The sequence below is a fragment of the Rhinoraja longicauda genome, chromosome 20 (assembly GCF_053455715.1).
Source record: "Rhinoraja longicauda isolate Sanriku21f chromosome 20, sRhiLon1.1, whole genome shotgun sequence".
NCBI lineage: Eukaryota > Metazoa > Chordata > Chondrichthyes > Rajiformes > Arhynchobatidae > Rhinoraja > Rhinoraja longicauda.
In genome coordinates, this window is record NC_135972.1 from 8,995,304 (window position 1) to 9,010,730 (window position 15,427).

Consider the following 15,427-nt stretch of genomic DNA (forward strand, 5'->3'; position numbering starts at 1 on the left):
TCCTTCAGACTGATGTCACGGGAGTGGGCGGGACAGAGATAAAATGTAGTCGGACTGTACTGAACTTTCTCTAACACTAAACGTTATAATACCCTTTATCATGTGTCTGTACACTGTGGATGGCTCGATTGTAATCATACATTATCATATCATATCATATCATATATATACAGCCGGAAACAGGCCTTTTCGGCCCACCAAGTCCGTGCCGCCCAGCGATCCCCGTACATTAACACTATCCTACACCCACTGGGGACAATTTTTTTTTATAACATTTTTACCCAGCCAATTAACCTACATACCTGTACGTCTTTGGAGTGTGGGAGGAAACCGAAGATCTCGGAGAAAACCCGCGCAGGTCACGGGGAGAACGTACAAACTCCTTACAGTGCAGCACCCGTAGTCAGGATCGAACCTGAGTCTCCGGCGCTGCATTCGCTGTAAAGCAGCATCTCTACCGCTGCGCTACCGTGCTGCCCTGTCACGTGTCTTTCCGCTGACTGGTTAGTGCATAACAAAAGCTTTTCTCTGTACCTCGGTACACGTGACAATAAACTAAACTAAACTAAAAGTTTGGATCCCAGGTTGTAAAGTGTGCAGCTATTGCCTTTATCTGCGATGTAATTCCAGTTCAGTCAGCCGCACCTACCTTTTCACACAGGCCTCAATCATGTCACTGGCCATGAGTTTGAGTCTTTGGTCCAGATGTTGGGAAAATTCAGGGTCTGGCCAGTGGAGATCATAGACAAACATCTGTAGAGCGTCCAGCTTCCAAAAGAGATCCTCAGAGGTGGAAGAACCATTCCTAAAGCAAAAGAGCACTGTGGTTTGGTTATGAAACCTTTTGCACTGAAATATCACTGAAGAGGAACCAGACATCAAAACAACGAGACCACAAGCGGACAACAGGAAAGTCACACACAATACAAGCAAAGATAGCGGGCAGCGTGGTAGCATAGCGGTAGAGTTGCTGCCTTACAGCGCCGGAGACCCATGTTCGATCCTGACTACGGGTGCTGTCTGTACGGAGTTTGTGCGTTCTCCCCGTGACCTGTGTGGATTTTCTCCGAGATCTTCGGTTTTGTCCCACACTCCAAAGATGGCTCAGTGGGGCAGAGATAGAGCTTCTGCCTTACAGTGCCAGAGTCCCGGGTTCGATCCTGACTACGGGTGCTGTCTGTCAGGGGTTTGTAGGTTATACATGTGACCACATGGGTTTTCTCCCGGAGTTCCGGTTTCCTCCCCCATTCCAAAAAATTGCAGGTTTGTAGCTTGGCTATTGTGACTACTCCTCTCGTGATTTTGCACATTTCTATAGGATCACCCCTCATCCTTCTGCGCTCCAAGGAATAAAGCCTTAGCCTGCTCAATCTCTCCCAATAGCTCAGTCCCTCAAGTCCTGGCAGCATCCTGGTAAATCATCTCTGAACTCTTTCAAGCTTGACAATACCTTTCCTATAACATGGTGGCCTGAACTGAACACAATATTCTAAATGTGGCTTCACCAACGTCTTATACAACTGCAACATGACCTCACAACGTCTATACTCAATACTCTGACTGATGAAGGCCAATGTGCCGAAAGCCTTCTTGTCCACCTTATCCACCTGTGACACCATTTTCAAGGAATTGTCTGCAGCTTTACTTGGTTTGCAGAAATAAGTGCAGGAGTGGACCATTTGGCCCATCGAGCCAGTACCAGAACTGATGATTATTGTCAACTCTGGATTCAATTTCTGAACGAGGGCTTGGAAAGGTTGACAACTCGAGATTGAGAAGATAACCTGAATGTCCACTTGCTTGCGCAGATCCAACCGTACACATTCAGAAATGTATGCACACAGGCTTGATAGTTACTTAGTGAAACCGTTGATCCAAACAGAGTCGCAAGAGACTGCAAATGCTGGAATCTTACATAGAACATGGATAAGCGACATTTTGGGTTTGGGGCTATCTTCAGACTGTGTAGAACAACAAGTGCTGGAGTAACTCGATGGGTCAGGCAGCACCTCTGGAGCATAGAACACAAAGTATTGGAGTAATTCAGCGTGCCTGAAGGAGAATCCCGTCCCGATACGTCGTATATTCAATTTCACCAGAGATGCTGCGTGACCTGCTGAGTTACTCCAGCACTTTGTGTTCTATGTTTGATCCCAACGTTCTTGTCAAATTCTGCACGCCTTTCACTAACCCGCTTTCTCAGTTCTAAATAACAATGGGTTCAATACACGATTCCTTGGCATTGTACCCCATCAGGTCCATTTATTGATGTTGTTCAGAATGAGGAAAAAGGCAAATCGGCCTAAAAATGTTTAGCGTTAGGTAATATATATATATATTATGCATTGTGCAAGGTAAAATAAAAGATGTGAGAGAGGGAATGCTTCAGGGATGTTGAGAAGCAGGTGTTAAGGGATTAAAGGATTAACTTAATGGTCAGGGTTATTCAAACACTAGCTTAATCATGGACATATCTATGGGGCAATTTACATTTTGGTGAAGAGAGGTGCCTTCCTTTGAATTTATGATTGAAAGGTTGGTTGGGTTGATATGAGGAATACAATGCTCCCACAACAATATCTGGTTATTTGGTATTAGTTTATTTATCTCGGCCAAAGACACAAGTGGTCAATGATACTGCCCACATAACCGGTCTACATCTGCTACTTATTTAGACATATGTGGGGCTGCCGATCGTTTGGGAAGCAGGAGAAGTGATGATCAGGCAGTCGTTTAATCAACTGAGTCAGACACCCACAAGAGCAAAACCACGGTGGCGCAGCGGTAGAGCTGCTGCCTGACAGAGCATGCAGCGCCGGAGACCCGTGTTCAATCCCGGCCATGGTCGCTTGTCTGCACGGAGTTTGTACGCTCTCCCCGTGGGTTTTCTCCGAGATCTTCGGTTTCCTCCCACACTCCAAAGACGTACAGGTTTGTAGGTTAATTGGCTTGGGTTTATAGACAATAGGTGCAGGAGGAGGCCATTGGGCCCTTCGAGCCAGCACCGCCATTCAATGTGATCATGGCTGATCATTCTCAATCAGTACCCCGTTCCTGCCTTCTCCCCATAGGCCTTCCCCCTTATATACTTGGTATAAGTGTAAAATTGTCCCCAGTGTGCGTAGCCTTTTGTTAATGTGCGGGGATCGCTGGACGGTGCGGACTCAGTGGGCTGAAGGGTCTGTATCCACGCTGTATCTCTAAACTAAACTATTACACCATGGGTTCAACATCAGATCTTGTTGGGTATTGAAAGGACAGGGACCATAAAAAACGCAAGCAACTACAAATTATTTTAACTTTTGGTTTGTTTTTGTATTGCCAATTGCTGTTAGTTGTTCCTTCCCTGAGTAAGCACCAGGGCAGCACAGTGGTGCAGCTGGTAGAACCGCTGCCTCACAGCGCTGGAGACCCAGGTTCAATCCTGACCACGGCTGCTGTCTGTACTGGCAATGATTGTTAGTTCCAGTCATAGGTTTTATTGATGTCCCGAATATTCACCAATTGGTCTTTGTTTCTCAGGTTTCCTGCACTGCAATGCAGCTGGTAGAGTTGCTGCCTCCAAGACCCGGCTTCAATCCTGACCTCCAGTGCTGTCCGCGTGGAGTTTGCACGTTCTCCCTGTGACTCCATGGCTTTCCTTCGGGTGCAAAGGTTTCCTGACACAACCCAAGGCCTTGTGGCTTTGTAGATTAATTGGCCTTGTAAAATTGCCCTTAATGTGCAGGGAGTGGATGAGAAAGTGGGACAACGTAGAACTGGTGTGAATGGGTAATCGATGGTAGGTGAGGACTTGTAATGTAAGAAAATAACTGCAGATGCTGGTACAAATCGAAGGTATTTATTCACAAAATGCTGGAGTAACTCAGCAGGTCAGGCAGCATCTCAGAAGAGAAGGAATGGGTGACGTTTCGGGTTGAGACCCTTCTTCAGACTGATGTCAGGGGTGCGGGACAAAGGAAGGATATAGGTGGAGACAGGTAGAGGGAGAACTGGGAAGGGGGAGGGGAAGAGAGGGACAGAGGAACTATCTAAAGTTGGAGAAGTCAATGTTCATACCGCTGGGCTGCAAGCTACCCAAGCGAAATATGAGGTGCTGTTCCTCCAATTTCCGGTGGCACTATGGCACTGGAGGAGGCCCAGGACAGAAAGGTCAGACTGGGAGTGGGAGGTGAGGACTTTGCGGGCCAAAGCGCCTGTTTCCATGCTGTATCTCTAAACTGAGCAGTGTACACAGGAACAACATTAGCCCACCAGGAAATAGACACAAAAAGCTTTTAGTAATTCAGCGGGACAGGCAGCATCGCTGGAGAGAAGAAATGGGTGACGTTTCGTGTCGAGACCCTTCTTCAGATTGTTCCTTCTCACACAGCCCACCAGGAGGTCTCTAAATTACATTCATGCTACTGGGTGGGAGTTTGCAAAAATGTTCATCTTTGTAGATGCTGAAGTGATGGTTCAATTCTGAATATCACTTTTTACATTTCTACAATAAAAAGTATTTCATTCGTGTTCATAAGTTGTGGGAGCAGAAGTAGGCCATTCTGCCCATCAAATCTACTCCGCCATTCAAGCATGGATGATCTATCTTTCCCTCTTAACTCCATTCTCCCCATTCACCTGCCTTCTTCCCACAACTCCAGACACCCGTACTAATCATGAATCTATATATCTCTGCCTTAAAAATATCCATTGATGGCGTCCAGCACTGCCGTCTGTAGCAATGAATTCCACAGATTCACCACCCTCTGACTAAAGAAATTCCTCCTCATCTCCTTCCTAAAGGTGCGTCCTTGTGTTCTGCGGCTGAGGCCCCTGGACCTAGACTCTCCCACTAATTCCAATTAAACATGTGAAGGTTAACCTACGTGGGAAATTTACAGAACTAATATGCTGACATAAGTAGGACATAATTACTCTCCTCCAAGATAAATTAAAAGCACTAAACAATAGGTCCCAACACTCTTGCCTTTCAGCACCTACCCTGTACAAACACCTGGCAATAAATCGCAAAGCTCTTTGTGTCTTCTCAACTGATCCTGTGGGTCACATTCCCATTGGACCAGTCAATGACAATCATTTGAGGATAGAGCTTAAATCTAGAATGCGGCACCATCTAAAGATCACCAGTTCATTATTAAGGTCGGCCAAAAGCACCCTTAGGGAAACTGAGTTCGCAAGAACAATTCTTGCAAGTGCCACTTAACCTGTTACAACTGGTTCCTATGTACCTAGGGCTTGCTGAAATAGCGCAAACACATTTGCACTGGTAGAAGACAACATTGGTTCTTGAGTCTGAATTGGGTCTGAAGGGTCTTGACCCAAAAGGTCACCCATTCCTTCTCTCCAGAGATGCTGCCTGTCCCGCTGAGTTACTCCAGCTTTTTGTGTCTATCTTCGGTTTAAACCAGTATCTTCCTTCCTGCCCATTGGTTCTTGAGTGACTGGGCATTTTAGAGTAATTCAGTGTGGAAACAGGCCATATGGCCGAACTTTCCCACACCGACCAACTTGCCCCACCCACAATAGTCCCACCTGCCTGCATTCAGCCCACATCCCTCCAAACCTATCCTATCCATGTACCTGTCTAATTGTTTTGTAAACGTCACGATAGTCCCTGCCTCAACTACCTCCACAGTTTGAATGGAATGCTTTATAGCTAGATAGTTACGTTATCAATATGTAGGAAGGAACTGCAGATGCTGGTTTATACTAAAGATAGACACAAAGTGCTGGAGTAACTCAGAGGGTCAGGCAGCATCACTGGAGAGAAGAAACAGGTGATGTTTCGGGTCAGAACCCTTCTTCAGATGGAACCCTTCTCGAGTCTGAAGAAGGGTTCCAACCCGAGACGTCACCTATTCCTTTTCTCCAGTTAAATTATCAAAGTGGATAAAAAGTGGCTTTTTGTGTCTATCTTTGGTTTAATACCAAAATTATGGATTGTCTAGAAAGTTGAATAATTTAAACTCTTCACCGTAACTATTTATCCATTTCCTTGTCAGAACTAGGTAATCTAAACATGACAAGATCACGGCTGCTCTATGTATATTTCTGTTATCCACCCTCCACAACTATATTATCGAGAATGCGATCATTCCAAACTCTATGTATCACAGGAAGGATTTTTGGACAGACTGTGAAAACAGTTTACCATGATACAGAAATTGGTGCAATTACTTCAGCAGCGAGTCAAATAAAATAATTTCAGATGATTTTGATATTCTTTAGAGTGCAAATTACCCCAGGCAATGTTTTCATATAACCACTTGATGCACTCATATCAAGTTCCTATTTCCATTATTTTAATAGAAGCATTAGGCCATTTATTTTCAATGCATATGTTCAAATAATGGAGCAAGGAATTTGATACCACCACATTAAAAGCTCAGACGATTATGTTGTTCATGGTGATTTCCAGATTATATTGTTTAAATCTGCACTGTGGAGGGTCACGGAGCGAAGCACGTTCATGTTATTTGGTGAAGTCTGGTTGACTAGAGTGTATGACAAGACAGTCCATTATCGTGTAATTCACTTTAACATCACAAGAATTTTGACGGAGATAGAGTTAGATTCTGCGGTCGAGGGCTTTAAGGCCTTGAAGGTGTAGTGTGACTGAACGGCCACAGAATTAACGGAGAGGGCCAGTGTACACGCCTGGAACAGGGATTGTTCAACGTACCCTGCAAAGAGGCAGGCATAGCTGGGGCCCATGCGGGTGCCCATAGCTACGCTTTGACTTGGAGGATTTGGGAGGCGTCGAAGGAGACGTTGTTAAGGGTGAGGACCAGCTCCGCTGGGTGGAGTAGGGTTTGGTAGAGGGAAATTGGATGGTTCTGCGGTCGAGGAATAAACGGAGGGCTTTAAGGCCTTCCTAGTGGGGGATGGAGGTGCAGTGTGACTGAGTGTCCACTGTAAAGACGAGGGACTCTGAAGAAGGGTCTCAACCTGAAACGTCACCCTTCCCTTCTCTCCAGAGATGCTGCCTCTCCCGCTGAGTTACTCCAGCTTTTTGTGTCTGTTTTTGGTTTAAACCAGCATCTTCCTTCACAAGAATTTTAATGCCTTGAGTACAACAATCATCCGTTTTGATTTTTGAAACTGCAGCTTATTCTAATGACAATCCCTCCTGAAAATTAAAACAGCCCCATGTTACCAGGCCTGCAACCCGTGTTAGAGTTGCTGATCGGAAACATAAGTGCTAATGTTTTCCCGATGATGATCACCTCACTTTAAAGATCTTTTTAATTCAAGAATTTTTGATAACAAATAAACATGCATTCACTGATCCCAATGCATTTGGAAAACAGTATGGGAGAATTAGCAAGCAAATAAAGATTAAGACAGACACAACATGCTGGAGTAACTCAGCGGGTCAGGCAGCATCTCTGGAGAAAAGAAATAGGTGACTTTCCAGGTCGAGACCCTTCTTCAGGCAGCTTCTCTGGAGAAAAGGAATAGGTGATGTTTCGGGTCAAGTCATACAAACATAGAAAATAGGTGCAGCAGTAGGCCATTCAGCCCTTCAAGCCAGCACAACCATTGAACATGATCATGGCTGATTATCCAAAATTAGTACCCCATTCCTGCTTTCTCCCCATATCCCTTGATTCTGTTAGCCCTAAGAGCTATATCTAACGTTCTCTTGAAAGCATCCAGTCAATTGGCCTCCACTGCCTTCTGAGGCAGAGAATTCCACAGATTCACAACTCTCTGGGTGAAAAAGTTTTTCCTCATCACAATCCTAAATGGCCTACCCCTTACTCTTACACTGTGACCCCTGGTTTTGGACTCCCCCAACATTGGGAATATTTTTCCTGCATCTAGCCTGTCCAATCCCTTGAGAATTTTATATGTTTCTATAAGGGTCCCTTCTTCAGTCAGACGAAGAGTCTGAAGAGGGGTCTCGACCCGGAACGTCACCTATTCCTTTTCTCCAGAGATACTGCCTGACCCGCCGAGTTACTCCAGCATTTTGTTTACACCTATCTTCGGTGTATACCAGCATCTGCAGTTCCTTCTTGCACAAGTAAAGATTAAGTATAGCCAACACCTGAGAACCTAAAAATGTAAAATTTTAAATGCAGCCCTCTGCAACCTTTTAAAGAATACTAGACCAAGTGGACCCGTTGGGCCCAAACCACTCCTGCATTGGTGCAGCACCCTCTCCTCCCCTCCCTTCCTCCCTCCCTAGGAGATAGATTTAAACTTTAAAATGTGAATAACTTTTAAAATTTAACACCGATTTCAATGAAACTTCTTCCATTCGCACCAAAGGGACGACGGTGAGTAAGGTGGGCCTAAAATTGTCATGCTATCGCGCACCAATTTGGCTGTAGTTCAGGAACAAACAAACAAACAAACGAGAGTTTTAGTATATAGATGAGGCAAACGACCTACATGTGGGAAATGGCTACAGGAGAGGAACACACATGGGTTGTATTCTGGAACAGGGAACTGAGAACTAATTAGAGTATTGAGTTTTTTTAACCTCACATCTAATTAGCTTATTGTCCCCCGTGTCAGCGATCAATCTGTGTGTTGACAAACATACTAAGAGTTTGCCCAACTTTTGTAGGCTTATAAAACCAATGCTCATTGTGAAAACAATGGGAACCTAAAATCTCCCAAAATGAACTGAAACCTATTCAGCAAGGGATCAACAAAATACAATTGCTAACCACACAGATCCAGATTTGTGTAAGGAAATATGAAGCAATCAATTTCCGAGCAAAGACAGCGTGCAAAGAAGACAAAAGGCACATACCAAACATATGCACACACATTCAGACTCATGTTCTTCACAGTGAAAAGAAGGATACTTGATAGTTCCAATTGGCAAACATCACAGATATCGTGTGACAGCAGGTGATTGGCAACTTCGACAAGATAGATACCGTGAATTTTCTTTAAGTTAACCCTACCTATTAGAACTGGTTACTCCAGCGCCTTGATTTAGGAATTAATTAAGAATCGCCCCTATAATGTTTCCAGCATCTGTGGTATGTGCAGGATGGAACTGTGGATGCTGGAGTAACTCAGCGGGACAGGCAGCATCTCGGGACAGAAGGAATGGGTGGCGTTTCGGGAACGAGACCCTTCTTCAGACTGAGAGTTCGGGGAAAAGGGGAACGAGAGCTATTCAGTAGATGGCGATACAGAGAGATATCGAACAAAGAAATGGAAGATAAGACACAAAAAGCTGGAGTAACTCAGTGGGTCAGGCGGCATCTCTGGAGAGAAGGAATGGGTGATGTTTCGGGTCGAGACCCTTCTTCAGACTTGAGACTTGAGACTTGAAGAAGCGTCTCGACCCAAAACGTCACCCACTCCTTTTCTACCTGACCCGCTACCTGACCCGCTACCTGAGATGCTACCTGACCCGCTGAGTTACTCCAGCTTCTTGTGTCTATCTTCGGTTTAAACCAGCATCTGCAGTTCCTTCCTACACAAAGAAATGGAAGATATGCATCAAGGAAGCAGTCCATTGTTCGCTGTGGGCTGGGTGAAAAATGAGTTATACTGTAGAATTTTGGTTTTGGGCCTCTTTAGTGTTGTTAGGTATGGAGTCTGGTCTACAGAACTCGAGCCAACAAACCGGTGAGCAGGCCGCCAAGTTGTTTCAAACTCTTGCATTATACATGCTGCTGCCTGTGAGAGGTAGCAACTTCTAATTGCAAGCAATCCCACAGTTTTGATGAGTTATCAACTGTGCAGGAAGTGTTTGCAACAACTAAATTCCTTCTTGCAATTATGTGAAACATCTGTACAGAAAGGCAACAAGCCAAAATTTAAGCATTCACGGATTATAGTCGACTCTTCTCATACCATGAGATCACCGATCTTTTTGTTCCTTTCAGTTCTTTTCACTGCAACTAAAATATTTGCACCACATTGACACGGTATTTTCGAAAATTCATGTTGATCACCAGCCAATCCAGTTGAAAGCCTTTGGCTCAATTTTATTCAACTAAGAAATAAAATGTTTCACAACTGTTGGAAAGCAGTGATTTGTTTGTCAGGCTGGTTGGGGCTTGTATCTGAATAGGGAGCGACACGCAAAATTAGGACTACATATATAAATCTGTCTAAAGAGGGCCGACTTTGCACTTTCACCCTGTTATGCATCGCTGTGAACAACTTGGTTATTATCAGTTTAGTTTATTGTCACAGGTACAGTGAAAAGCTTTTGTTGTGTGCTAACCAGCCAGCAGATAGACAAAATGTATTGGAAGGAACTGCAGGTGCTGGTTTAAGCCGAAGATAGACACAAAATGCTGGAGTAACTCAGCGGGACAGGCAGCAACAACTAACAATGGCCTGTTTCCTTTATCATCGTAACTTTTTTGCAAATCTTTCATTTATTTGTTCTATATCATTGTCTATATCTCTCATTTTCCTTTCCCGTGATTCTTAGTCTGAAGAAGGGTCTCGACCCGTAATGTCACCCATTCCTTCTCTCCAGAGACGTTGCCTGTCCCGCTGAGTTATTCCAGCATTTTGTGTCTATCAGTGGATAGACAATACACGATTACAGTTGAGCCTATCACAAAATGCTGGAGTAACTCAGCAGGTCAGGCAGCATCTTGGAGAGAGGGAATGGGTGACGTTTCGGGTCGAGACCTTTCTTCAGACATTACAGTTGAGCCATGCACAGTATACAGATACATGATAAGGGAATAATGTTTTATGCAAGGTAAAGCTAGTAAGATCCGATCAAAGATCGTCTGATAGTAGTTCAGCACTGTTCTCTGGTTGCAGTAGGATGATTCAGTTGCCTGATAACACCTGGGAAGAAACTGTCCCTGAATCTGGAGGTGTGCGTTTTCACTGTTCTATACCTTTTGCCCAATGGCATTACATACTAAACGGACATTTTCTTGCAGACTGTTTCAGCATAGATACATGTAGTTGGCACTTTTAATTGGCCATTATCAAAATTAACATGTGTTTTGGCACACCAGATATGCAGTGTGTAAAACAGTAACACCACTTATCAAAAGCAACTCCCTGTGTACTTCATCTATCTGAGTTGGATATTCACCATTTGTTTCCTTTTTGAAGACTTTGATGCCTGACTGACACACTACTTAGTTAGACTTTGACTTTATCTTGCACTAAACGTTATTCCCTTTATCCTGGATCTGTACGCTGTAGACGGCTCGATTGTCACCATGAAAAGTCTTTCCCCAGACTCGATTGCTTGTGACAAAAAAAGATTTTCATTGTATTTGTCGGAAGGAACTGCAGATGCAAAACACTGGAGTAACTCAGCGGGTCAGGCAGCATCTCTGGTGAAAAAGAATAGGTGACGTTTCGGGTTGAGTCCCTTCTGCAGACCCAGATCAGTTTTTTTTTGTGATATTGTCATTTTTCTTGTGATAAGTCCATAAATACCGGGAGCAGAATTTATTCCGCCTGAAGAAGGGTCTCGACCCGAAATGTCACCTATTCCTTTTCACCAGAGATGCTGCCTGACCCACTGAGTTACTCCAGCGTTTTGTGTCTAGCCTTTCATTGTACCTCGGTACGCGTGACATAAAACTAAACTAAACTAACTTCACGTTCCTGGCCAATAATATCTCAGATGCCCAGCGCACAGATATAATCATGAAGAAGGCACACCAGCACCTCGACGTTCTTAGAGGTCTAAAGGGTTGGCATGCCAGCAAACAACAGCAGATGCACTGTAGAAAGTATCTTGGCTGGGTGCATCATAGTCTGATGCAGCAATTCCAAAGCTCAGGAACATTGAGCATGGGAATGCAGAGAGTGGTGGACCATCACGATCACAGCCTTTCCACAATCGGCACGGTGGCGTGGCACTGGAGTTGCTGCCTTACAGTGCCAGGGACCCAGGTTCGATCCTGACTACAGGTGCTTGTGTGTACGGAGTTTGTACGTTCTCCCCGTGGGTTTCCTCCGAGATCTTCGGTTTCCTCCCACACTCCAAAGACGTACAGGTATGTAGGTTAATTGGCTGGGCAAATGTAAAAAAAATTGTCCCTAGTGTGTGTAGGATAGTGTTAATGTGTGGGGATCGCTGGGCGGCGCGGACCCGGTGGGTCGAAGGGCCTGTTTCCGCGCTGTATCTCTAAATCTAAAAAATCTAAATTCGTACAGGTTTGCAGGTAAATTGGCTTGGTATAAATGTAAATTGTCCCTAGTGTGTGTAGGATCATGTTAGTGCGCGGGGATCGCTGGTCAGTGTGGACTCGGTGGGCCGAAGGGCCTGTTTCCACGCTGCATCTCGAAATCTAAAACTAAAACAATCAAAGACATCTGCCTCAAGAAGGCTGCATCTATCACCACGAATCTAGACCATTCAAGTCATTGCCCCTTCTCGCTGCTAATGTTGGATAGGATCTACAGAAGCCTGAAGTCCCACATCACTTGGCGAAGGAACGGCTTCTTTCCGGCAACTATCAGGTCCTTAAACTGGCCTGCACAACTCCTACCCTACCTCAGCATATATCAGACCTCAGTTGGAGCTTCCCCTACATCATCAAAGATCAAAATATTTTTGCCTGTTCCTGTGAATGGCTGTGAATGGCTCGATTGTAATCATGCATTGTCTTTCTGCTGAATGGTTGGCACGCAACAAAAGCATTTTACCTCGGTACACGTAACAATAAACTAAACTGAACAGAACTGGACAGGCATGGAAGCTCCTTATTGGTAACACACTTCAAGAGAAGATCAAAATTTCATAGCAGCCTTTTGATTTTTGCTCCACAATGTGCAAAATGGAAAAGAATTGGAGTGCCTCTTTTGGAGTCAAGGTGAAACTGGTCCATTTACAACACTAGATATGTCGAGTAAATGTCCACAAAGTGAAAATCAGTCCTGTCCTTCAATCTGTTCTTTACTCAACATTGATAATAACTGGGCATTGAATTATTTCAATTCAGCATAAAAATGGGAACAGTCAAACCATTTCATTTCATTTCTATTCTACTCTCAGCAGCTATTGCATGCACCACTTCAATAAACAGTGAGCGATTATCTATTTACATCCACGTGCACAGAAGCAACAGAGCACGGTCCGATACACATTGGCCTGTACCATACCTGAAAAACCAAACATGCACGTAAGCTACAACAAGAAACATACACAACATGCAAACTTCACAAGCAAGGGGCTGCGCAATTCTATAGTATACACACGTGGAATCATGTAAGGAAGCCATCCAAGATGATGGAGAAAAGCTAGGCATTTGTGGAAGATTAAGAGGCAGACTTGGGACCTTTGGTAGGCTCACGTTAACAAGGTTATTGGTGAGGTTCCTGTGGGAGAGAGAACCAGGACAAAATCAGAGACATCAAACTGCAAGAATGAAGTGACAATGATGTTCACTCGATGCTGTGGATGGGGTACGTGTCCTCCAATTCCAGTGACCAGTTGCCTCTTCATTATAACGTGGCTCGCTTTTCCAATTTAAATGTCGCTTCGATTATTTGAGAAAAGACATGCAGACAGTCAGAAGACACCACCTTATAAGAGAGGGGAAAACCCACATCATCATGGTACACAGTCTGCCTTCATTATTATAATAATAATAATAATAATAATGCATTTTATTTATATAGCGCTTTTCATATACTCAAAGACGCTTTACAGAGATTTAGAGAACATAGGGAAATGAATAAATAGATAAATAAGTAAATATGTAAACGAACAGAGAAAGGAGACAGAAGGTGAGGTGACCTTCAGTGGTTGAAGGCAGTACTGAACAGGTGAGACTTCAGCGATGTTTTGAATGTGGTGAGTGTGGAGGAGTCTCTAACGGTTTGGGGTAGTGAGTTCCATAGGGTGGGAGCAGCGATGGAGAAAGCCCTGTCCCCCCAGGATCTGAGTTTGGTCCGGATGTGGGGGGATAGGAGATTGGCAGCAGCAGAGCGGAGGGTGCAGGTGGGAGTGTGCCTGTGGAGGAGGTCGGTCAGGTAGGATGGGGCCAGGTTATGGAGTGCTTTGTAGGTTATGAGGAGGATTTTGTACTGGATTCTCTGGGGGATGGGGAGCCAGTGGAGTTTGTAAAGGACGGGGGTGATATAGTCACGGATCGGGGTGTGGGTGAGTAGACGGGCAGCGGAGTTTTGAATGCATTGAAGTTTACTGATGATTTTTGAGGGTGCGCCATAGAGGAGGCTGTTGCAGTAGAACAGACGGGAGGTGATGAAGGCGTGGATGAGGGTTTCTGCAGCTGTGGAGGAGAGGGATGGACGGAGACGGGCAATGTTTTTGAGGTGGAAGAAGGCTGTCTTTGTGATGTGTTTGATGTGTTTGTCGAAGGAGAGGGTCTTCTTTACAACGGATTTTTGTTTATTGTCATTCTCTGTCACTTTCACATCGATTTTAAATCATTTTAAATCAAAGTACTAAGTGGCCCAGCATGGTGGTGCAGCGGTAGAGTTGCTGCCTTACAGCGCTGACAGGGCCAGAGGCCAGGGCTCGATCCCAACTACGGTGCTCGTCCGTATGGAGCTTGCACGTTCTCCCCCGTGACCGCGTGGGTTTTCTCCGAGATCTTCGGTTTCCTCGCACGCTCCAAAGACGTACAGGTTTTGTGGGTTAATTGGCTTGGTGCAAATGTAAATTGCCCCTAGTGTGTGTAGGGTAGTATTAATGTGCGGGGATCGCTGGTCGGCGCCGACTCAATGGGCCGAAGGGCCTGTTTCCGCACTGCATCCCTAGACTAAACGTCCTCAATGTAATATCAGTGTAATACCACCAATGCAATTTTAAAGCAACAACAATTCTAAAATCTAATCAAGAAAACACAGCAACATACACAGATGATATATTTGCCCCCTTCGCATTTTATGTTGATCTCGATGCTATAACTATAATGCAATGTCTAAAATTCCTTTTCACTGCAGTATTATTTGGATATCATAGAGTATGCAAGGAATGTAATGGTATCTAGAAATGATGAATCTTAAATAAACAATAAAAATCTAATAGCCATCTTTCCTTGCTGATTTTGATGATCAAAATGAAGTTAACAGCTGTCTCACTCACTGTGTGAAATGCTCCACTTAATCATTTGGTTTTAAAGTAACACATGAGGAGAGAACAACGTTAATCTATGGCAATATTATTGGAAAAGACAATTCAGTGCTTGATATTGTAGAATTCATACATTGTGGAAACAATATTCCAAAGATATGAAATTACACTGAACACCCTTTAAAATAGTACCTCAAACACCGCACGAGGATCTTAACATCCCTACATTCTGGCCTTCTTATCTTTGATGTCTTAATACTGTTGAAGGGAATCAAGGCACGAAAATAAGCATTTTACCAATGGTTGCTATTCCAATCACTGTTTTTGTTCTCTCCCTGTGTGAAAACTTTTTGTTGGGTTAATTGGAATCCTCTAACTAAGATCCTAACATAATGCGCACTTTGGTGGCACAGC

The 15,427-nt window shown here is 44.3% G+C and overlaps 1 protein-coding gene across 9 annotated transcripts in view; it reads right to left on the minus strand.

Annotated features, from left to right (window-relative positions):
* Positions 1 to 15,427, minus strand: part of cadps2 (Ca++-dependent secretion activator 2) — a 454,296-nt gene that overhangs the window by 67,874 nt on the left and 370,995 nt on the right. For 5 of the 9 annotated variants that reach the window (XM_078416924.1, XM_078416919.1, XM_078416923.1 and 2 more), the window contains 2 exons: positions 13,171 to 13,290; positions 650 to 805 (listed from right to left, as the gene is read on the minus strand). In XM_078416924.1, coding sequence (XP_078273050.1) covers positions 650 to 805; positions 13,171 to 13,290 — 276 coding nt within the window. The remainder of the gene's footprint in view (positions 1 to 649; positions 806 to 13,170; positions 13,291 to 15,427) is intronic. The other 4 variants (XM_078416922.1, XM_078416921.1, XM_078416917.1 and 1 more) reach the window with 1 other exon arrangement.